Below are 23,838 nucleotides of genomic sequence, written 5' to 3'. Positions count from 1 at the left end.
GCTTGAGATGATCTGCAGAGAAGAATGAGAGAAACTCCCCAAATACAGGTGTGCCAAGCTTATAGCGTCATACCCAAGAAGTGTCGTGCCTGTAATCACTGCCAAAGGTGCTTCAACAAAGTACTTAGTAAAGGGTCTGAATACTTATGTAATTGTGATATTTCCAGTTTTTTTATACATTTGGTAAAATGTATTAAAAAAAAAGGTTTTGCTTTGTCATTATGGGGAATTGTGTGTAGATTAATGAGGAAAAATAACAATTGAATCCATTTTAGAATAATGCTGTAAGGTAACGAAATGTGGAAAATGTCAAGAGGTCTGAATACTTTCCAAATGTACTGTATGTCTCAAATGTTAATCCATGTTTCAGTGCCAACACCATTTTTTTTTTTTGCTCTTGGCAGTGCCCAGCCCTTTTCGGATATTCATGCTAATTAGCCATCTATAATTATTCAGCTCACCGCTTCCAAAACTTAACAAAGTGGGTGTAGCCTGTAGTGTGACACGGCTAAACTTTCTGTATTCTAAGAGGACTGGATTGAATTCTTGGACAGCCTCACAACTGACCATCACCCAATTCATACTGCAGATAAGAACCATGCGGGGTCCCGGTACACATCCCTGAGTAAACTTCAACTGTTTGATCACTTGGCTTAAATCAGCACAGCAGTGCACTGGTTGCTGTTTTAGGGTTTTTCCCTACAGGAATTCTTCATTGATATTTCCAGGTACCTAAGGTAGGTCATATTAAATAAATAATAATGGATACTTCTAGTTGAAAAGAGTTGTTGTAAGTGTGAAAATTGTTTTGTGTTGATATTATCAGAAATAACAGGGCTGGAGTAACAATACTTGGAGCAGTGTACGTGGGGGAGAGGTGATATAGTGCTAGTAGTGAAGTTTTTAGTTTTACAGTAGCAGTGTGGTATTCTATTTGTTTATTTATTTTGGTTTTCATTCAAGGTTGCTATGGAATTCACAACTGTTCAGCTCAGGGCAGATATTATAAAGTAATTTTACCATTGGAAATGTAAATGTAAAGATTAGTTATATGCATAGTCCATGCAAGCAAAGTGTGTGCAGAGCCTATAGAGTATTTGGTATATACCTCAAGTACAATATGTATAACATCGTCAGAGACTTAAACAAGGAAATATGTGTACAATTAACTTTACACTATAAATGGAATCATAAGAGTTTTCAGCATGTTACTTGTATCTATGTGTATGTATTGCATTTCACATTCATTTGGACCCCACACTGGGTTTTAAATCAAATATTATATTATGTAATGAAGATAATGAGACATTATTTTTTTAAAGTTTTGCGTAATATACTATCCCTTGCTGCTATAATAAATGATATTTTAATGTAATATAAACATAACAAATCCATTCTCACCCCTTAATTTTATCTGAACGTTTTGACATCTTAGCCATGTACTGTTATAATCTCAACCCAGCTCAGCCAGAAGAGGACTGGCCACCCCTCTGAGCCTGGTTCCTCTCTAGGTTTCTTCCTAGGTTCCTGCCTTTCTAGGGAGCTTTTCCAAGCCACTGTGCTTCTACACCTGCATTGCTTGTGGTTTGGAGTTTTAGGCTGGGTTTCTGTATAGCACTGTGACATTGGTTGATGTAAAAAGGGCTTTATAAATACATTTGATTGATTGATTGATCTTTAGAATCATACTGTAATGTTAAATATCCACAAGTGTCTTAACAACTATGACATTAGAGATTTGTTGAGGACCTGACAAAAATATTGTATGGTTCTCATTAGTGGGTGACATGAAGTGGTCTAATTGGCTGATGAGACCATGGAAATAGCTAATCCCCTGACTCCAAGCACAACCCCCCTCTAGGGGTCATACACCAGATTATGGGGTCATCACGGGGTCTCCACTGGTCACGGATGCTTATTTCACTTTGCCCTGGCAGGACGAGTCATGATACTGAGGGCATTGCCTTACTAGGTCAAAATTTAAGTCTTCTTACTGATGTAAGGAAGGAGTGCACCAACCTTGACAGTGGATCATGACAGTTAAGTGGTATCGCATGAATTACTGTTGAATGTGCTTGAAGGGACATTCCAGTCCAAAAACTATGCTTGAGAGATGATTTCAGACCTCCAAAGTGGTGTTCTCTAGAGATGTTGTATTTGTATTTATTAAGGATCCCCATTAGTTGCAGCTACTCTACCTGGGGTCCAGCAACATTAATGCAGTTATATACAATAAAAAATATTACATGACAAAATATTACATGACATTGCATTTCATAACACTTTTCACAACACATTAAGTGTGTGCCCTCAGGCCACTACTTTGAAGATCTCACTCCAAAATCATGGTAAGGCTTTCCACTAGATGTTGGAACATAGTTACAGGGACTTGCTTCCGATCTGCCAACTTCTGTCTGTAGCGTCCGAAGAGTTTGGGCTACACATTAATATGACCAGGTGAGACTCTCACGGACATGAACAGTAACAGTTAAAAGTTTGGACACACCTACTAATTCAAGGGTTTTTCTTTATTTTTACTATTTTCTACATTGTAGAATAATAGTGAAGACATCAAAACTATGAAATAACACATATGGAATCATGTAGTAACCACAAAAGTGTTCTATAAATAACCACCCTTTGCTTTGAGGACATCTTTGCACACTCTTGGCATTCTCTCAACCAGCTTCACCTGGAATGCTTTTCCAACAGTTTTGAAGGAGTTCCCACATATGCTGAGCTCTTGCTGGCTGCTTTTCTTTCACTCTGTGGTCCGACTCATTCCAAACCATCTCAATTTGGTTGAGGTTGGGGGATTGTGGAGGCCAGGTCATCTGATGCAGCACTCCATCACTCTCCTTCTTGGTAAAATAGCCCTTACACAGCCTGGAGGTGTGTTGTGTCATTGTCCTGTTGAAAAACAAATGATAGTCCCACTAAGCCCAAACCAGATGGGATGGCGTATCACTGCAGAATGCTGTGGTAGCCATGCTGATTAAGTGTGCCTTGAATTCTAAATAAATCGCTGACAGTGTCACCAGCAAAGCACCCCCACACCATAACACCTCCTTCTCTATGCTTTACGGTGGGAAATACAAATGCGGAGATCATCCATTCACCCACACCTCGTCTCACAAGAGACACGGTGGTTGGAACCAAAAATCTCCAATTTGAACTTCAGACCAAAGAACAAATTTTCACCGGTCTAATGTTCATTGATTGTGTTTCTTGGCCCAAGCAGGTCTCTCCTTCTTATTGGTGTCCTTTAGTAAAAAAAGAAAATCAGTAATTCAACCATGAAGACCTGAGTCACACAGTCTCCTGTGAACAGTTGATGTTGAGCTGTGTCTGTTCCTTGAACTCTGTGAAGCATTTATTTGGGCTGCAATTTCTGAGGCTTGTAACTCTAATGAACTTATCCTCTGCAGCAGAGGTAACTCTGGGTGTTCCATTCTTGTGGCGGTCCTCATGAGAACCAGTTTCCACATAGCTCTTGATGGTTTTTGCGACTGCACTTGAAACTTTAAAGGTTCTTGAAATTTTCCGTATTGATATAATGTCTTAATATAATGATGGACTGTCGTTTCTCTTTGCTTATTTGAGCTGTTCTTGCCATAATATGGACTTGGTCTTTTACCAAATAGGGCTATCTTCTGTATACCTCCCTCTACCTTGTCACAACACAACTGATTGGAAAGAAATAAAGAAGGAAAGAAATTACACAACTGAACTTTTAACATGGCACACCTGTTAATTGAAATGCATTACAGGTGACTACCTCATGAAGCTGGTTGAGAGAATGCCAAGAGTGTGCAAAGCTGTCATCAAGACACTGGGTGGCTATTTGAAAAATCTCAAATATAAAATATATTTTGATTTGTTTAACACTTTTTTGGTTACTACATAATTCCATATGTGTTATGTCATAGTTGTTTTGTCCTCACTATTATTCTACAATGTAAAGAAAATCCCTTGAATGAGTAGGTCTTCTAAAACTTTTTACCTGTAGTGTATGTTCCCGAATGTATCTAAGCATGGCCAAAAAGATCATCAAGGACAACAACCACCCAAGCCACTGCCTGTTCACCCCGCTATCATCCAGAAGGCGAGGTCAGTCCCAAAGCTGGGACCGAGAGACTGTAAAACAGCTTCTATCTCAAGGCCATCAGACTGTTAAACAGCCATCACTAACATTGAGTGGCTGCTGCCAACATACTGACTCAATCTCTAGCCACTTTAATAATTCATAATTGGATGTAATAATTGTATCACTAGTCCCTTTAAACTATGCCACTTTATATAATGTTACATACCCTACACTACTCATCTCCTATGTATATACTGTACTCTATACCATCTACTGCATTGCCTATGCCGTTTGGCCATCGCTCATCCATATACATTTTTATGTACATATTCTTATGTATTCCTTTACACTTGTGTGTATAAGGTAGTTGTTGTGAAATTGTTAGATTACTTGTTAGATATTACTGCATGGTTGTAACTAGAAGCACAAGCATTTCGCTACACTCGCATTAACATCTGCTAACCATTAACATCTGCTAACCATGTGTATGTGACAAATAAAATTTGGTTTGATTTGACAAAGGGAAGCATGATCTATGTCACTTTAGATCATGACCGCTAGAGGGAGCAAATGTACAATGTTATAAAAAATGTAAAGCAGTCAGTAAATTCGTATCACACATCATAGATACAAATTGTCATAAAAAAAACTGTAGCTTTACAAGGTATAACATGGTGTGTTACAGTATAATATCATAATATCATAATAATAGTATAATTTATTTGTGTATTTGGATCCCCATTTACTGTTACGATCCCCCTCCCCCCCTCCCCCAAAACATAACTAAACAAAACAACAATGAGACAATAACAATACACAGACAACAAAACAATTTTTTTTTTATAAACCCATGTGAGGACAAATTACTGATAAAAAAAAAGGAAAACAATTATCATCAGGTCAACAGCTGAAATTAATGTTAATCAAATCTGTTTTGACATTGTTGTAGTAATGACACTGTGTGTACTGTGTCTAGGCCTTATTGTTGAAAGTAAATTAATGTGTTACTAGCCATGCCATAATTTTGAATTATTGGATAATTAGTGTGCCTGCAAACATTTTGTGTCATCTTCATAGCACAAAAGCAGTATGCATGAAAAGTGCCTATTATTCCATTGAGCTACCTTCTTTCTTTCACTGTTGTGGTCTTGGACTGTAGCCATGTGCCCCTAATTAGTTCCATGGTCCTGTTCAGGAGACAAATGTTGTCGAAAGTTGCAAATAGAAATACAATGATTCTTATTCTACATGTCAGAGAGGCATGTTTTTGCAACATGGCATATTTCTATTTGAATGTTTCAAAAAGTTGTGCCTTGCTGAACGTCCCCTTGTTCATCCCTATTTGAACATGGATCCCTTGCAAAACAACTCTCAACTCCATGGAAAAGAAAGACGGGTATCTTGACCTACTTCTGAGAAACATTGTCATAGATCATATTAGAAATATGCTACTAGCTCGTGTCACAGACATCTCAGCGGCCAAGAGGTGGCTGCACAGTCGCGGCTTGAGGACTTAAATATCAAAGTATGGCAGTGAAGAGTAAGCACTTCTTAGGAAATACGAAAATATGCTTTATCTCAAAGTACCAGCTCTGAGGGGTGACTAATCTATCATGGACAGGTTCACATGTAGGAAGAGACAATTTGGCGCAAATTTTACTTCTGGGTAACCGAGATAAGAGGTGACATACTAGCTTTGGAGACCCTTAAATGTAGTCTGCTGTATGTTAGTCCTAGTTAAAGCTGATAGTGCAGTATATCTTAAACGGTTGGCACAATGGTTTCTCTGTAAATCAAGGTTGATGCCATCAACTTTAGGCTTAAAGGTCCCTTACCATGGTAAAATGTGTAGCTATTGTTGCACCACTACGGCAATTGTGGACCATTCCACAAGGTGGGCTCAATGAGTTAAGTAAATAACAAAATAAAAAATCCAAGATTGAAGTTTTGCAGATGTTTTCAGACCTCCAGAGAAGTATTTTGTCAAGAAGAGTCCATGTCTCTGGCCATATGTCGTGCAGATCCATATTATGTCTCAACCCAAAATGTATGGAAAACATGAGCACATTTGGAAATGACATGGTACTTATATTTGCTATTTTGACATATAACTGGACATGGACTCATTTTGACATTAGACTACTTTAAAGTGCTGAAAACATTTGACTAAATTAGAGTTTGGAGAATAATTTCCCTTTAAATCCTGAATAAGAACTGCCTTTCATGCTCTAGAAAGAGAGCTCACACAATGTGTAGTTGCATCAGAATCTTTAGCAACCTGGTGGAAAAAGTACCCAATTGTCATACTTGAGTAAAAGTGAAGATACTTTAATAGAAAATGACGCAGGTGAAAGTGAAACTTGCCCAGTAAAATACTACTTGAGTATAGGTCTAAAAGTATGGATAGCCAGGGGCACACTCCAACACTCAGACATAATTTCCAAACAAAGTATATGTTTAGTGAGTCTGCCAGAGGCAGTAGGGATGACCATGTATGTTCTCTTGATAAGCATGTGACTGGACCATTTCAAATCAAATCAAATGTTATTTGTCACATGCTCCGAATGCAACAGGTACAACCTTACAGTGAAATGCTTACTTTACAAGCCCTTAACCAACAATGCTTTAAGAAGTTAATAAAACATGTTTTAAAAAAGAAGTGTTAAGTAAAATATATATAAAGAAAAAATAGAAAATAAAAGTAGCAAATAATTCAACAGCAGCAGCAAAATAACTAGTGAGGCTATGTACAGTACAGTACAGAGTCAATGTGCGGGGGCAGTGGTTAGTCGAGGGTTGAGGTGATATGTACATGCAGGTAGAGTTAAAGTGACTATGTATAGATTATTAACAGAGAGTAGCAGCAGTGTAAAAGAGGGGTCTGATTAGCTGTTCAGGAGTCTTATGGCTTGGGGGTAGAAGCTGTTGAGAAGCCTTGAGCTCAGTGAGGATGTTGCCTGTAATCCATGGCTTCTGGTTGGGGTATGTACGTACGGTCACTGTGGGGATGACGTCATTGATGCACTTATCGACAAAGCCAGTGACTTATGTGGTGTACTGCTCAATGCCATCGGAAGAATCCCAGGACATATTCCAGTCTGTGCTAGCAAAACATTCCTGTAGCTTAGCATCTGCTTCATCTGACCACTTTCTTATTGACTGAGTCACTGGTGCTTCCTGCTTTTTTTGCTTGTAAGCAGGAATCAGGAGGATATAATTATGGTCAGATTTGCCAAATGGAGGGCGAGGGAGAGCTTTGTATGCGTCTTTGTATGTGGAGTAAAGGTGGTCTAGAGATTTTTTCTTCTGGTTGCTCATTTAACATACTGATAGAAATGTAGATAAAACTGATTTGAGTTTCCCTGCATTAATGTCCCCGGCCACTAGGAGCGCCACCTCTGGATGAGCTTTTTCCTTTTTGCTTATGGCTGTATGCAGCTCATTGAGTGCGGTCTAAGTGCCAGCATTGATTTGCAGTAGTATATAGACAGAAAAATATAGATGTAATCTCCAGGTAAATAGGGTGGTCTACAGCTTATCATGAGATACTCTACCTCGGCCGAGCAAAACCTTGAGCCTTCCTTAGATTTCGTGCACCTGCTGTTGTTTACAAATATGCATAGGCGTCGCCTCTCATCTTACCGGAGGCCGCTGTTCTATCCTGACGAAAAGCTTAATACCCGCTAGCAGTATGTTAATCATGTCGTCGTTCAGCCACGACTCAGTGAAACATTACAGTTTTTATTACAGTTTTATTACAGTTTTTAATGTCCCGTTGGTAGGATATACGTGCTCGTAGTTCGTCTATGCACATTGGCTAATAGGACTGATAATAAAGGTAGATTACCCTCTCGGCTATGGATCCTTACAAGGCACACGGACCGTCGTCCACGATTCAGTTGAAGTCGGAAGTTTACATACACTTAGCTTGGTGTCATTAAAACTCGTTTTTCAACCACTCCACAAATTTCCTGATAACAAATTATTGTTTTGGCAAGTCGGTTAGGACATCTACTTTGTGGATGACAGAAGTCATTTTTTCAACAATTGTTTACAAACAGATTATTTCACTTAATAATTCACTGTATCACAATTCCAGTGGGTCAGAAGTTAACATACTCTAAGTTGACTGTACCTTTAAACAGCTTGGAAAATTCCAGAAAATGATGTCATGGCTTTAGAAGCTTCTGATAGGCTAATTGACATAATTTGAGTCAATTGACGGTGTTCCTGTGGATGTATTTCAAGGCCTACATTCAAACTCACTGCCTTTCAAAAGAAATCATTCAAGATCTCAGAAAAATGTAGACCTCCACAAGTCTGGTTCATCCTTGGGAGCCATTTCCAAACGCCTGAAGGTACCACGTTCATCTGTACAAACAATAGTACGCAAGTATAAACACCATGGGACCCCGCATCCATCATACTGCTCAGAATGGAGACGCGCTCTGTCTCCTAGAGATGAACGTACTTTGGTGTGAAAAGTGCAAATCAATCCCAGAACAACAGCAATGGACCTTGTGAACATGCTGGAGGAAACAGGTACAAAAGTATCTATATCTACAATAAAACGAATCCAATATTGACATAACCTGAAAGGCCGCTCACAAGGAAGAAGCCAGTACTCCAAAACCGCCATGAGAAAAGCCAGACTATGGTTTGCAACTGCACATGGGGACAAAGATCATACGTTTTGGAGAAATGTCCTCTGGTCTGATGAAACAAAAATAGAACTGTTTGGGCATAATGACCATTGATATGTTTGGAGGATAAAGGGGGAAGCTTGCAAGCTGAAGAACAACATCCCAATCGTGAAGCATGGGGGTGGCAGCATCATGTTGTGGGGGTGCTTTGCTGCAGGAGGGACTGGTGCACTTCACAAATATATGGCATAATGAGGCAGGAAAATTATGTGGATATATTGAAGCAACATCTCAAGACAAGAAGTTAAAGCTTGGTCGCAAGTGGGTCTTCCAAATGGACAATGACCCCAAGCATATTTCCAAAGTTGTGGCAAAATGGCATAAGGACAACAAAGTCAAGGTATTGGAGTGGCCATCACAAAGCCCTGACCTCAATCCTATAGAAGATATGTGGGCAGAACTGAAAAAGCATGTGCGAGCAAGGAGGCCTACAACCCTAACTCAAGTAACCCAGCTCTGTCAGGAGGAATGGGCCAAAATTAACCTTTATTGTGGAAGGCTTGTGGAAGGCTACCCGAAACGTTTGACCCATGTTAAACAATTTTAAGCCAATGCTACCAAATACTAATTGAGTGTAATGTAAACTTCTGACCCACTGGGAATGTGATGAAAGAAATAAAATCTGAAATAAATCATTCTCTCTACTGTTATTCTGACATTTCACATTCTTAAAATAAAGTGGTGATCCTAACTGACCTAAGACAGGGACTATACTAGGATTAAATGTCAGGAATTGTTAATGTCAGGAATTGTTAAATGTATTTGGCTAAGGTGTATGTAAACTTCTGACTTCAACTGTATCTCCGTCTTTTCCTCCTGAAAATGACGGGGATAAGGGTTGGGTGTCTGGAGTAAATCCTTCCCGTCCGACTCGTTGAAGAAGAAGAATTCCTCCAGAATGGGGTGAGTTTTCGCTGCCCTGATATCAAGAAGCTGTTTTTTCGGTCATAAGACATGGTGGCAGAAACATTATGTACAAAATAAGTTACAAATAACGCGAATCTACACAATAACACAATTGGTTACGAGATCGTAAAATCGGCGGCCATCTCCTTCGGTAACATTATTTTCCTGTCCTGCTAAGCTTTCAAAATGTAACGAGTATTATTGGGTGTCAGAGATTTGTATAGAGTAGAAAGTACATTATTTTCAATAGGAATGTGGTGAAGTAAAAGTAAAAGTTTTCAAAAATATAAATAGTAAAGTACAGATACCCCCAAAATGACTTAAGTAGTACTTTAAAGTATTTTTACTTGAGTACTTTACACCACTGATAGCAACGTGTGCTCTACCTAGCCTCCTCACAGGGTAACTCAACTCACAACTCAATTCACATGTTCTCTCAACCAATCAAATTAAATTCCCTCCCTCCTGTAAGAATTACATCACTCAAGATTTACTGAAACACAGGTCCTACTATTTACCCCATACAGATAACTACAAACAACCCCATACAAGAAACTACCCAAAACAGCTTCCACAAAACTATGCAAAAACAAAAACTTAGCTTGGAGTAGCTGTTTGGGGTAGTCTGGTATTTTTGGGATGTTTGAGGTAGTCTGGGGTGTCTGTTTGATTTAGTTTCTAGTATTTTGGGGTCATTTCTGGTATTGAAGATGTTTGCAGTAACTGTTTTGGGTAATTTCTAATATGTAGGGCTTGTTTTGGGGTAGTTTATAGTACAACTGTTAGGGAATTTTTTGGTGATTTTGGTTATGGGAAAATTAAAAGTGTTATTTGCGCATGCATTTCTTACATATTACACTTTTACTGTGCCACAATATGAAAGAAAGAGCTCCCTTAATAAAACATTTTTTAAAAAGAGCTTCCTTAGCAACAGTATTATCATATAAAGTGCTACCCTTAACTGTAATTAAGTAGCAGTGGCTTTGTTGCTATTTAACTTTGAGACTTCTTTTTGGCAACACTTAATCAAACACATCTAGGATTTAGTTCTTAAATGGAAATGCCAGCAATCCAAATCCGCTCAGCCGAGTGATATGTTTGTATGGAGGAGTGGAAAAAAACTCTCTTTGTATAAATCATAGCTTGGAAAACCGCCTTGGATGTGAATGCTGTTTCCAGTGTGATATTGCATACCATTCCATTTAGAGTGGTGGCAGTGCTGAAGAAATTGCTGACGCAAGCCACTGCGCCTCCTATTAGGAATAAAGAATGCATTGATCACACAGTAGCTGAATTGTAAACTCAATTTCTTGTGGAACATGTGGCTAAATCAGCTGCACAAGTTAGAACTGTAGTTGCTCGTATTTGGTGTCATTAGCTAATTTAATTGAAACATCAAATATTAACTTGACTGCTTGAGATAGTTAAAGAAATACAGGCAGTTTTCTCTCATCAGAATTGACAATGATGGTGGTGTGTGTGTGTGTTATGTGCGTGTTTGCATGTACATGCATGCATGCTCATGTACATTGATGCATGCGCATGTGTGCATGTGTCTGTGTGCGTGTTCAAATTGTATCACATTGCTTTGCTGCTTTGTGTTTAGAGCTGCGAGGCGATATTGTTGACATTGATCATGAATACTTAATACTGTATACGTGATCAATTTCTTAGTGGAAGGTCCCTGTCTTCTTATTTATCATGCTCTCTTGCCTCTTGTCTTGTTCTAAATGTTGCATTTGTCACATCCAGGACCCTGTCTGTGTCTGTAACATACTAGACATGGAGCCAGAAACAGAGGACCAGGAGAGCACTGTCATGGACTCTTGGTCAGTCTCTGAGTACGGTCACTCCTCTGACGACCTTTACATCTCAGAGTCCCGGGATGGATTCTACTATGAAGAAAGGAAGAGTGATACAGAGCTCCCCATAGATCCACAGCACACCCACATTAGACAGGCCGAGTCCCCCCATTCTGTGGAGTCCCCTGAACCATACACCAAGAAAGCCATGGTGGAACATCAGAGACCACCATCGAACTACAGCCCGGAAGAACGTAGCCTGGTCAGGGGACTGAGCCCCAGCAGAAGCCAGGAGATAGACACCTTATCACAGGGGCCAGGTAGCGTCTACCCTGGGGAATCCTTGAGCTCCGATGCCGAATCCTACCCAAGCACCCCTTCACCGATTCCCCCAAAGTCCCCACAAGCCCCCACCCCGAACCCCAACTTGTGTCAAATGTCAAGGCAACGTTCATCCTCCTCTTCCTCCGTTGGCCGGAGTGAGATGACCCTAACTCTGACCCATGGGCAACCCAGGGGGGACGGCAGGAGGCTGGGCTCTGGGACCGGGGCCAGGGGGAATGGGAGTGTTGAGTCTCTGGAGGAAGGAGGGCACAGCGAAGCACCTCCTGCTCATCTATCCTTTGGAATTTCAGCGCAGGGTGCTGAGCAGGCAGAGCAGTGGAACTCTGCGTCTGAGAGAGATCTCCCCAGTCCCAGCAGACACAGGGTGAGGCGCGCACGTAAGTAGCCACCCCCACCCCCTCATTCATTTACTGTAGATCGTGTACCAATGTAAGTCTGTGCAACTCAAAACTATGTGGTAACTTTCTCTGTGTCGCATTCGGCTTATAATGAAATAAAACAATGTTAGAAATGTTATTTTAATGCAATAATTTGAAAAGAAAAGGCATGTCAAAATGTAACTGGCTTGTTGTCACTTAAATCATGTTCTTTGTCATGTCAATGAACTGCTGTTATTGCTGCTACAAAGTACAGTGACGTTTATAAAGCAAAATAGATAATGATGCAATGTTTGAATTTGGACTAAAGGGCATGACTGCTGGGATGTGTGTTTTATTTGAACTGGGCATATAGGCTGACTCTCCTGTGCATTTAATAGTCTGAGTGGATAAGAATAAAATACGACCATGCCTCTGATGAGGCTGGCAGATGTTAATTTGACGGACACCAACATGTGTCATCCTGGCTTGACACCCGATCCCTTTCAAACCGTTAGCTTTGACTGTGTAATGGAAAGTTAGCTCCTCAATTTTCTTGCCTCATAGACCCCCCCTAAGTTAGCTCTGAAATGACACTAGTGTTTTTATTGCATCTTGCAATGTGGACCTAAAAATAAAAGGACACAGTTGCAGAGTCGGCAGGTCCAGGTGATACTGAAAGCACATTAAAAGTAGCAGTCCAACGTTGCTGAATGTTTACCCTCTTTGGATTTGCTGTCTGCTTGCTCTATGCACATGGCAAAAAACTTTGTTGCAAACACCGTGCAAACAATATATTTATTAAGTAGTCGATTTCGTTTTTTTTCCATTAAATGTGACGTTTTCAATGGGGCCACAGATGTTTTGATAAATATTATTTAAATTAACACAAAGTGTCATTATGTGTTTATACATTGTTATTATTTTTTAAAGTCTCAACTATATCAAATGCAATGAATAATTTGCGTTCATTCAGTCTACAACACTGGCAGATGGACAATAACAGAAAAACATGGATAAATCAGGTTGACCGAACATAAACTGGTGCTTCAAGACATTTCGCAATAACTTATTTGAAGTGTTTAAGGAGAAGTTGAGTGTTTTAAAATGTCATTTTAGATGGTTTTCTTTAAACCTCAGCTAAATTTAGCCACCACTAGCTAAAAACAATGGGAGTGATGGTGGCATGTGGTGCCTGTTAAAAAAAGCTGGATCACCTTCAAGTAACTTTAAACAAAATAACTTAGTTGATTTAAATTGATTTGGCCATGAACATTTAAAAAGGACTGCATTACTTCCATAGATTTGTTGCTTCTGTATAGTATAATACTGAACATCCCTTTTAAGATTTAAAGTGTTAATTTGGCGGTCAATGTAGGAGTATAGTAGTTAACGTATTATTTTAATGTAAAGATTTGTAGTTGTAATATTGACAGGTTGTGTCCGGAGTCTAATGTTACAAATCCTAGTATGCAAATTGGATGTATTTATCAGCAAAAATACATATATTATCATCCTCTAGTGAGCACTATAAAAACTTTATAGCTCTAGGATAAAATCAAAATAAATTCAAAATGTCAACTGACTAAAATCTAACTTAAAAAGTATCATATTTATATTATTTGCATTCGTTTGCTACTTATAATATAACTATTTAAAAGTATTACTCGACTGCACAGGGTCTTTATATAAGCTACAGGTAATTGGCTAGGTAACTATAATGGGTTTAGCTAAAACTGTGCAGTCAGTTCATATGACATCCATCACGTCAATAGATGACAGTGTTCCGTAGACCTTAGGGTGGAAGCTTCAAGTAAACGGAAGTGTTTGCTAAAATACAATATGATAGGAAAGACATTTGTCAGGAGTCATCGTGACAAGATAGTAAATAGAAGGTCTGGAACTACATTTCAAATCTCTAGCTCTCTATTTGTTCCTTTTATTTTGGAGATGTCTAAATGTTATGAAGAGAAAGGTTACTCTAAAATATTGGTCATTAATGTTTGAATGATTTGTAATACATTATGAAATAATAGAGCTTATTGTTTCCAAAATTGTCTGCCTCCAAGACTTCTATTTATAATGTAGTAAACTAAGGTACTGTACGTGATAAATTCCTTTCCTCATGAATCATGTCATGATATTAGCACTGTACATTCATAAACACGAACTGTTTTGCAGAAGGGCAAAGGATTTGATGTGAACCATACTAATTCAATTATATTCCAGACTAAGAAAGGCTAGATTTACCATAGGTGCTGAGATCAATAAGTCACAACAACTAAGTTGAACAATGTCAAAAGATTAACCACTTGACATTGTATAGTATTAATCCGATATTTCTATTCAATATCCATTATATTCTACAGCTATCACCATGTACAATGCATTCGGAAAGTATTCAGACCCCTTCACTTTGTTAACTTACAGCCTTATTCTAAAATTTATTCAATTTATGTTTTTCCTCGTCAATCTTCACACAATACCGCATAAGTTTTGCAAATGTATAACAAAAAACCCCAGAAATAACTTATTTACATAAGTATTCAGACGGTTTGCTGTTTCCATTGATCATCCTTGAGATGTTTCTACAACTTGATTCCACATGTCCACATGTGAGTCCACATGTGGTAAATCAAATTGATTGGACATAATTTGGAAAGGCACACACCTGTCTATATAAGGTCCCACATTTGACAGTGCATGTCAGAGCAAAAACCAAGCCATGAGTTCGAAGGAACTGTCTGTAGAGCTCCGAGACAGGATTGTGTTGGAGGATTGGATCGGGGGAAGGGTATCAAAAAATGTCTGCAGCATTGAAGGTCCCCAAGAAAACAGTGACCTCCATCATTCTTAAGTGGAAGAAGTTTGTAACCACCAAGACTCTTCCTAGAGCTGGCCGCCCAGCCAAACTGAGAAGGGCCTTGGTCAGGCAGGTGACTAAGAACCCAATGGTCACTCTGACAGAGCTCCTCTGTGGAGATGGGAGAACCTTCCTGAAGGTCCACCATCTCTGCAGCACATCACCAATCAGGCCTTTCAAAAGCAAGGCACATGATAGCCTGCTTGAAGTTTGGCACCTAAAGGACTCTCAGGCCATGAGAAACAAGATTCAAGATTGAACTCTTGGCCAAGCGCCACATCTGGAGAAAACCAGGCACCGCTCATCACCTGGCCAATACCATCCCTACGGTGAAGAATGGTGGTGGCAGCATCATGCTGTGGGGATGTTTTTCAGTGGCAGGGACTGGGAGACTGGGAGGATTGAGGGAAAGATGAGCAGAGCAAAGTACAGAGAGATCCTTGATGAAAACTCCTGGGCGCTCAAGGCCTCAGGCTGGGGTGAAGGTTCCCCTTCCAACAGGACAATGACCTTAAGCACACAACCAAAACAACGCAGGAGTGGCTTCGGGGCAAGTTTCTGAATGTTCTTGTGTGGCCCAGCCATAGCACGGACTTGAATCCAACATCTCTGGAGAGACCTGATAAAAGATGTGCCCAGATGTGACGTTTCCGCCGCCCGCCTGAAAGAGCTTGAGAGAAGCTGCAGAGAAGAAATTGAGAAACTCTCCAAATACAGGTATGCCAAGCTTGTAGTATCATAGCCAAGAAGACTCGAGGCTGCCAAAGATGCTTCAACAAAGTGTTGCGTAAAGGGTCTGAATACTTATGTAAATGTTATATTTCAGGGTTTTTTAAAATAATTTGCGAAAAAATCTAAAAACCCGTTTTTGCTTTGTCATTATGGGGTACTGTGTGTAAATTGATGAGGAGATAAAAATGATGTATTGCCTTTTAGAATAAGGCTGTTACGTAACAAAATGTGGAAAAAGTGAAGGACTGAATACTTTTCGAATGCACTTTACCTTAAATGACAATTGAGAAAGCTACACCCTAAAATGAATCGGTTGATGACATTCTCAAGATACAGATCATTTGAAATGGGTAGACAGTTCTCTTGTAATGTACTGTATGTGGGCTACTTTTATGTGATACCTCCTCACATTACATATGCATCATTCTGAGGTAGCAAACAATTATAATTTATGTAATTACATTCTCTTTTTATCTCTGTCCTCTCTCCTCATCTCTCCCTCACAGGGCCCAGACAGAGTGAGAGCCAGTCAGACAGGCAGGTGAAGGAAGCCAAGTCTAAATGTAAACGCATTGCTTTGCTGTTGACCGATGCACCAAATCCCAGAAACAGAGGGGTGTTAATGTTCAAGAAGCGTCGGCAAAGGGTTAAGAAGTATACACTTGTCAGCTACGGGACAGGTCAGCACCAGTTTGACGACCAAAGCGGCAAAGACGAAGAAAGTGAATACGGCAAAACGGTCAGGTTTACTTTGGCCACGAATGATTATTCAGAACTTGATGAAGACTACACAGTGAATGTACGAGACCGAGACGTCAATTTAAACTGGGAGAACCTTGGAATAGCCAACATATTTCACCACCTGGAAGAGATGGAGCAACTGCCAGAGACAAAAGGCAAGGGAGTGGCGATGTTTGTGCAGCGCCGCCAGAGGATGGATGAGATTGCCCTAGAGCACGAGGAAATGAGGCGCAAAGGCTTACCCGTCAAAGGTATCGTAGAGCTTGAAGACACAGAAATGTACAAGTCTTACAAAACAGATGAAACTTATGTGCAATCCAATCAAATTCAATACAGCGAAAGGCATGCTGATCAGATCTACATGGATGGTCATGGCAATCAACATCTGCAGTACAAAGAAAACCAACAGGAGATGCAACAATATGCTCACATGATGAACAGTATGCCCAACCTCCTAGCTAGTGCCATACCAAAGCCTCTTGTGCCCAACAGAACAGCTAAGCCCTTCTTGGGATCCCAAAACAGACTACCTGTCCCATTTTCTCCTCTTAGTGGTGTCACTAGCCCAGTGAAGCATCATGAACTCAAATTCAAGGTATCAGTCCCTATACACACAGTTCCACAGGTCTGGTCCCCAACTGGGGACTTCATAGCTTCGCGTGACGAACGCATATCTGTACCAGCGATAAAGACGGGCATCCTACCAGACTCAAAAAGAAGAGGTGCAAATAGAGCGGCCTCTGATCAACCCTCCAACGCCTATATTCAAAACAGAGGGGAAAGAAGATCATATATTGAGTCAGGCGAAGAGGAAGACTACTTTAGTCTTGGTGCTGAGGCATGCAACTTTATGCAACCCCGAACAGTCAAGCACAAGAATCCCCCACCTGTTGCCCCAAAGCCTAGCATTAACCCAGTCTGTCCACCATGGTTGAAGGAGAGTCCCTCGAATGTGCTACTTCACCTGGCAAGGAGTCCAATCCCGGCATCTTTCCCAAATCCAGTGGGGTCTTCTCCTCAGCAATACTTCAAACAACAAGACTGGCTTTCGCCTCAGCAAACGGCGAACCCCCGGGAACCACCCCAAACTCAGTCACGACCACAGCCACCCATGAACACCAGGGCACCAGCCAACTCAACATCACCCTCTCAACTTCATCCAACCATGAATAGCTGGAGTCCACAGCCACCGCGGTCCCCAGTGAGTATTCAGGCCCCGAACCCAACTCACACGGCACCTCGCCAAGCCACAGTCTCAAAGAATAAGTCCCCAAATCCTTCGGTGGCATCTTGCCCACCCCAACGAGGGAGCTCTTACAGCCACGCAGCCAAGGCACCACCTACTTCTTCAATGGGTCACATCTCTGAGGGCCATGTTAGTCCAGCCATAAATGGTCCAACTCTGAGGGGAAGAGGTGCCGAACTCTTTGCCAAGAGGCAGACCCGTATGGAGAAGTTTGTGGTGGATGCCGAAACAGTTCAGGCCAACAAAGCAAAGTGTCCTTCCCCCACCGCCTCCCTTCCAGGTGCTTGGAGATACTCTTCCAACATCCGAGCCCCACCTCCTTTGTCATACAATCCCCTTCATGCTCCTTTCTACCCCCCTGCAGCAGCTAAACACCCCTATTCAACAAGTCCAAAAATCAAACCAAAGACCACTGTGAAAACCAAACCACAACCCTCCAAGCACCTGGATGCCCTAGATGTCATGAAACATCAGCCCTATCAGCTGGACTCATCACTCTTTAGATATAACGTAGGCACTGAGGCTGAAGGCCTTAGCCCTAGCCTCAAAACTGCCCCCATCCAAACCCCTGAGTCAAACCCAACCTTGAGCCCTAAACCTGCCCCTGTTGTCAGCCCTAGACCTGCCTTTACCATTTCTCCTTACTCTTACCCTGGCCATGACCTTCCCCCAGCAAAACAACAAAGCAAGCCCATAGCTCCTGCTAAGTCTACTAGATCGGTGAGTGTCCTATACCCTTTTGACTGTCAACCTACACAGTCAAGTGAACCACTCCCAGTTAGCAAGCAACTGGATTGGAAGCATAATGCTTCACCTGCTGTGCATGATAGCGCCAACAAAGCTCCCCAAGCTCCAAGCACCCACTGCCCTATACCCACAAGCACTCCCTGTCAGCTATCTCTCAGTGTCAACTCAGCATCTTTGTCTTCTATACCCTTTGATGCTGATGTCCTCTCTAGAGGTACCATTCAAATGGCTCCTCGGCCTACATTTTCTGCCAAAAAACAAGCGGTAGCAACCAAACAGTGGAGGCATGTCGTACTCCAACACTAGTTCCAACCCACTGCCCCATTTTGATGTTGCAGAAAATGCAGAGATTATACACTATTTCTTACCTTTTCTAAAGAACCATTTATTTAAAAAAAGATATATAATTAGACATGTCCTGCCAAGTATTTTTTTTAAATTGACTTGTTTTTGGTAATATCTTTGCATTGTTGCAGTGTCAAAATGTCACCCTATATCTTCTTACTTTCTGCTGTACATAGTATGCAAACCTAGCACAAGACATTTTAAATTACAACTTAGAACAACAAAACTAAACAATGAATTCAATCTTTAAAGAATGTGCAATATGCATGACAGGTCAACAAGGGAAAACAATGCTTTACCAAAATGTTGAAAGAAATAGCAGAACATTTACATTTATAGGAAATTTACATAAGAAAACAAGTGCCTCTTTCTCACTGAAGTCATTTTCCAGACCAACTATCTGGCTTATACCAGTGATTTTATACAGACAGAATATTTCAATAGATATCACTTCATATGGTTGTTATCATTAATTGGCCACCCCTCCTCGATCTACCTCCTTTGCTTGAGTTAACGCCCCACTTCAACTTGATAATGCTGTCTGTTTGCTTTATAGCTTGTAAAACAATGAAATTAGAGGCTATTGTAGCTGTACGTGAGTGTTTCTCAGATGATTGAAAAACTATTGAGAATGAGAGACTATTGTAGGTGTTGTTAATGAAGATGTGAATGAAGCTAATGTTAGCTTCTGCTAATACCAATGAAGGTAATGTTTGCCAATGAAGCTAGTTAGCTAATTTTGCTAGCTATTGATACACAGTTTAGCAAGTCAATCCGTTAGGTAGCTGTTATATTGTTTTCTGCAGCGCTAGGTCATTCATGAGGATACAGATACTAGCAGGGGAAAGTGATATACACATTAGGCATAAGAGGCAGAATTCAACAAAAAAGTCCCCTCCTTGGCTGAAGCTTTGGTCCCACTAGGGATACATCGTGTTGAGTAATTTCAGGAAAATGAGATCAGTTGTGTGTGCAGCTGAAAAGAGGAAACATTTCTAGTTTGTCTATGGTGCCTTGCCTCGCCTTTTTTTTGTTGTAAATTAATTTATATTTAGGGTAGCCTGTATTCACCAGTGGTCTCATGACCACATGCAACATTACCATTATTGGAACAGTAATGTTCATACCCATAGGAAATGTAAAACAGTGTAGGTAGGTTGGATGCTAGTCAAAATCATGTTTGCAATGTATGCAATACGATATCAATGAGAGTGCATTACATAAAAACAGGGGGGTTTGTTCATACTTTTATGATGACGATGATTGGAAGAGATATAATAATAGAAGAAGAATAATAGGCACTATATTTGGATGCAGACCTCTTAAAATTCCTTCAGTCTCATTCCAAACTATATTTAATAGTGTGATACAGCTCAACGCTTTTGCTAATTGTGTTTTTAAAGTCCCCCCTACATCTTTGTGTTGTTGACAATGTGGAATTTTGTATTTTATTGTCAATTATGGCCAGTTACTTCATTTTAACACTTCATCAAACATTATTTATTTTCAGGTTAAACGCAATTGATATATATATATATATATATATATATATATATATATATATATATTACAAATAATCCTTCTTTAATTTCCAACCAGATTGCTGACTTTACCTTTCCTGTCCTTTGTTACATTTATTTTTCCTCTTTTATTTGTTCCATTGTAAATTGCACTTCTTGTACTCGGCACCATCTTGCTATTAAATATCTCCCTTTAACTTTCCCTGTGTATTTGTTTTCATATTTCATTACTACTGCATGGACTCTTGCAACGTTTTCTTTTATGAATGCATCACGCTTGAATTATTGTACCACACTCTTTATTCATTTGTAATACCTCTTCTATTTTAATGTTGCTTAGGTATTCATTAATGTTGCCAATTCTTAGTACCTTAAGCAATATCTGGTTAAAAACTGTAATGATACAACAATGATTGCCTCACTGTGCATCATGCAGGTTAGATCACATCTTCTACTTTACAGCTAATGAAACTATATTTGAGTCCTTTCCACCTGTATAAGACGCTTTGGTAGGTTTAAGTTTTCAATAAACCACAAGGCAATGTGTAATGTCCTCTAAACAGGTCTTTGTTGAAACCCAATGTTTGCATGGAGACCTGCTATGAGCAAATGGCTCATCTCATTTCCAAATATAGCTCAGACTCAACATCTTTAAAACCTGCTATCCCTTTCGAAAAGTTAGCTCTGCTAAGCAGAGACCCGATAGGATCAACCCATGCCAAAGGTAAGTGCTGAAAACTAACTCTCTTCCCATCCATTGGTCTTAATTGGCCATGGGGACTCATGTATTTTAGGGAGAAACGACCCCATTACGTCACCCAGATACAGTATGTTTGGAACATGAACACTGAACAAAATGTGCAGTAATGTTGCATCATTAGGTTTGAGGGCCGTTCACTACTGTGATTATTTATAGGTGTTAATCTCCAGGCAACAATGACACTGTATGCGAGAGTGATATGACTTCTATGTTGTGAAAAAATAGCAATAATTATGGGGAAATGTAATGGACGGTGATGAACACACAGTTGAGTAGAATTGGCCTGTGTCCATTTTGAAGAGTTTGAAAGGGGATAGCCTGCCCTTTCACGGGAGGCAATGCTCCCTGACACTGTGTGTGTTTCTGTGTGTGTTTTATTGGACCGCAAAATGAATCACCTTACTCCAGTGCACAGGATGAGAATCTTCTCCCCTTCTCGGCTCAATCCAGGCCAAACCAGGTTGTGGAGAACTACTGTTTTTCTGTGTATTCTACCCCAAATTCTTTGTTGGGAACAGAGGGTTACAATGTCATGAACACATTTATTTAATGCCTCATAAATACATGTGCATTACAGTACATTTGGTATTTTATATTTTGACCCTGAGCCCCAGTGTGTACAGTATGCTTAATATTACCAGAATCACATCAATCCAGTACAATGTCCTTTTCTTCCAGGGACTTGGCAGAAGCTACTCTCTGTCCCTACCCAGACGGATGTGCTCCATGTCCTACATGCCCTCGCAGTCATCTATGTCCCCTGTGACCACCCCTGTGTTCCATCCATCTCTCGGGAGGCAGACCTCCTGGCAGGAAAAAGCTGCCCTCAAGCCCCCCAGCCCTTGGGAGGCTGCCTCCCGGAGCCCTTTGGGCCTGGTGGACGATGCCTTCCGATTCCAGAACTTCCCTCAGTCCATCGCCACTAACGTCAACTCCACCGCCAACCGACGATCTCTTCCAGAACCTCCGGACGAATGGAAGCGCAAGGTGTCATTGGACGCACCCTGTGTCAGTGGTGGTTACTATCATGCTCCACCCCCAGCCATGCATACTAGGTCTATGAGCATGACCTCTGCCCCTGTCTATGGGCCTCCCTTCAGACAGGCCCAGCCTCTGTGGTCAGCGGTGAGTGCTAGCGCTGGACATATGGGTCGAGGACCGGGCCACCCGAGTCAGTCCCTCTATGCTACCTTGCCACGCACAGCTATGAGAAGGTAATCTCCTCAGCTAGAATTCAAACATATAAACAGTGCACTTGTAAGAACAAACATAGAAAATATAATTGGATGTACAGATGTAAACAATAGGGCCAGCATATTATAATTAACAATTTGATCAAGGTAGTGCTTATATTTTAAGACAAATGTTTGGAATCAATGAGGAAATACTGACCCAGATAGTGATAACGGTCTACAGCAGCATGATAAGGTGAATTACACGTTTGAAGATGGATTCTGCAGGGAAACGGCGCTACTGTTTGCCACACCACCATTGTTATTGTTTTTGTTTTGAGGTGAGGAGCGTTTCACAGCGTGAAAAAAAAACATTTGTAGTATTAATTCTGCTGTTCTATAATGCATGCAATGATGTCAGAGGGGGAAAAACAGTGTTAGTTGTTTTTAGTAACTTTGTTTCACAATTATGGAGTCTAGCTTTAAAGGTTTTCATTTCTGGGGAAAAAAAGTACTGTGTTAATGGTCTTTGGTTTAAAATGGAGTTTGTTTTTCTATATGTGTGTGCATGTACAGTATTTTGGTTTGAGCATGGATTGTTTGTGCATTTTGTCCTGTGGCCACAGGGGGCAAAGAAGTGGTTTCTCGTTCTCCACTATAATTCTGATCAGTGAAGTGCATTCACACACATCTATAGTATGTACTGCATGTTCCATTGAATGTTCTGTACCTGAAAAGTTTAAATTCTAAACACGTTTTATGAATTTTGATAAATGATACATGATAGGCCTATTATTTATTTGCATGTGCATAAAAGTAAGAGGTTTGCAAGGTGATGAGTGAGACAATGACAGATGGAAGGGAAAAGAAAGTTAGATGTGTTGAACCTATAACTTGTTTTATTTTCCACATAATATGAAAACGAAATAGAAACATGGATTGAGTATTGTTATGTGATGTAAGCGGTAACATCTAAAATATCAATATAGTAGAGCGGATTTCAAATGTACTGCCAGGGTTCCTTGATGGTTTGTGTAATATGTGCGATAGCATGTGTAGCAGGTTAGATAGTAAGTACCAAGTGCACATACGGATGAAAACAACCAATATTCAAGTTCACTTTCTGTTACTATGAAAATTAAGGACATTTACAAATGTCTTACATTTCTTAAAATAATAAATCAAATGTCAGATTTCATTGCTGAAATATAGAACATTAACAATGTTTTTGTTCATACCATTGTCAGTTTGCAAAACATAGGCACACACTATATTCTAGACCACGTCATTGAATACAGGTTGACGTTTCTGCGATTGGTTTGGCACTTCCGTGAAAGGCATATGAAATGTGCCACACTTGTGAATGTGTTGAAGATATTGTCACTTTTATCACTTGATCGTGTTGTTCATTTGTTGCAGCACTGACGATAAATATTGTACTCTTCCAATAAAATGTTGTTGAGTACACCGTGCCTCTGATGTTTTATTTCATTAACATGTATGTAAGATATGT

At 40.2% G+C, this 23,838-nt stretch overlaps 1 protein-coding gene across 1 annotated transcript; it reads left to right on the top strand.

Moving 5' to 3' along the window:
- Positions 1-11,478: 11,478 nt before the first annotated feature.
- Positions 11,479-23,785, top strand: LOC112231577 (synaptopodin-2). Its single transcript, XM_024398275.1, has 3 exons — positions 11,479-12,220; positions 16,301-18,501; positions 21,832-23,785. Exons 1-3 carry the CDS (start codon positions 11,479-11,481, stop codon positions 22,369-22,371), a joined length of 3,483 nt encoding a protein of 1,160 aa, XP_024254043.1. The 3' UTR covers positions 22,372-23,785.
- Positions 23,786-23,838: the final 53 nt, after the last annotated feature.

Source organism: Oncorhynchus tshawytscha, linkage group LG34 (genome assembly GCF_018296145.1).
Source record: "Oncorhynchus tshawytscha isolate Ot180627B linkage group LG34, Otsh_v2.0, whole genome shotgun sequence".
NCBI lineage: Eukaryota > Metazoa > Chordata > Actinopteri > Salmoniformes > Salmonidae > Oncorhynchus > Oncorhynchus tshawytscha.
The sequence above is the reverse complement of the archived record's forward strand: the minus strand, read 5'-3'. Positions and strand labels throughout refer to the sequence as shown.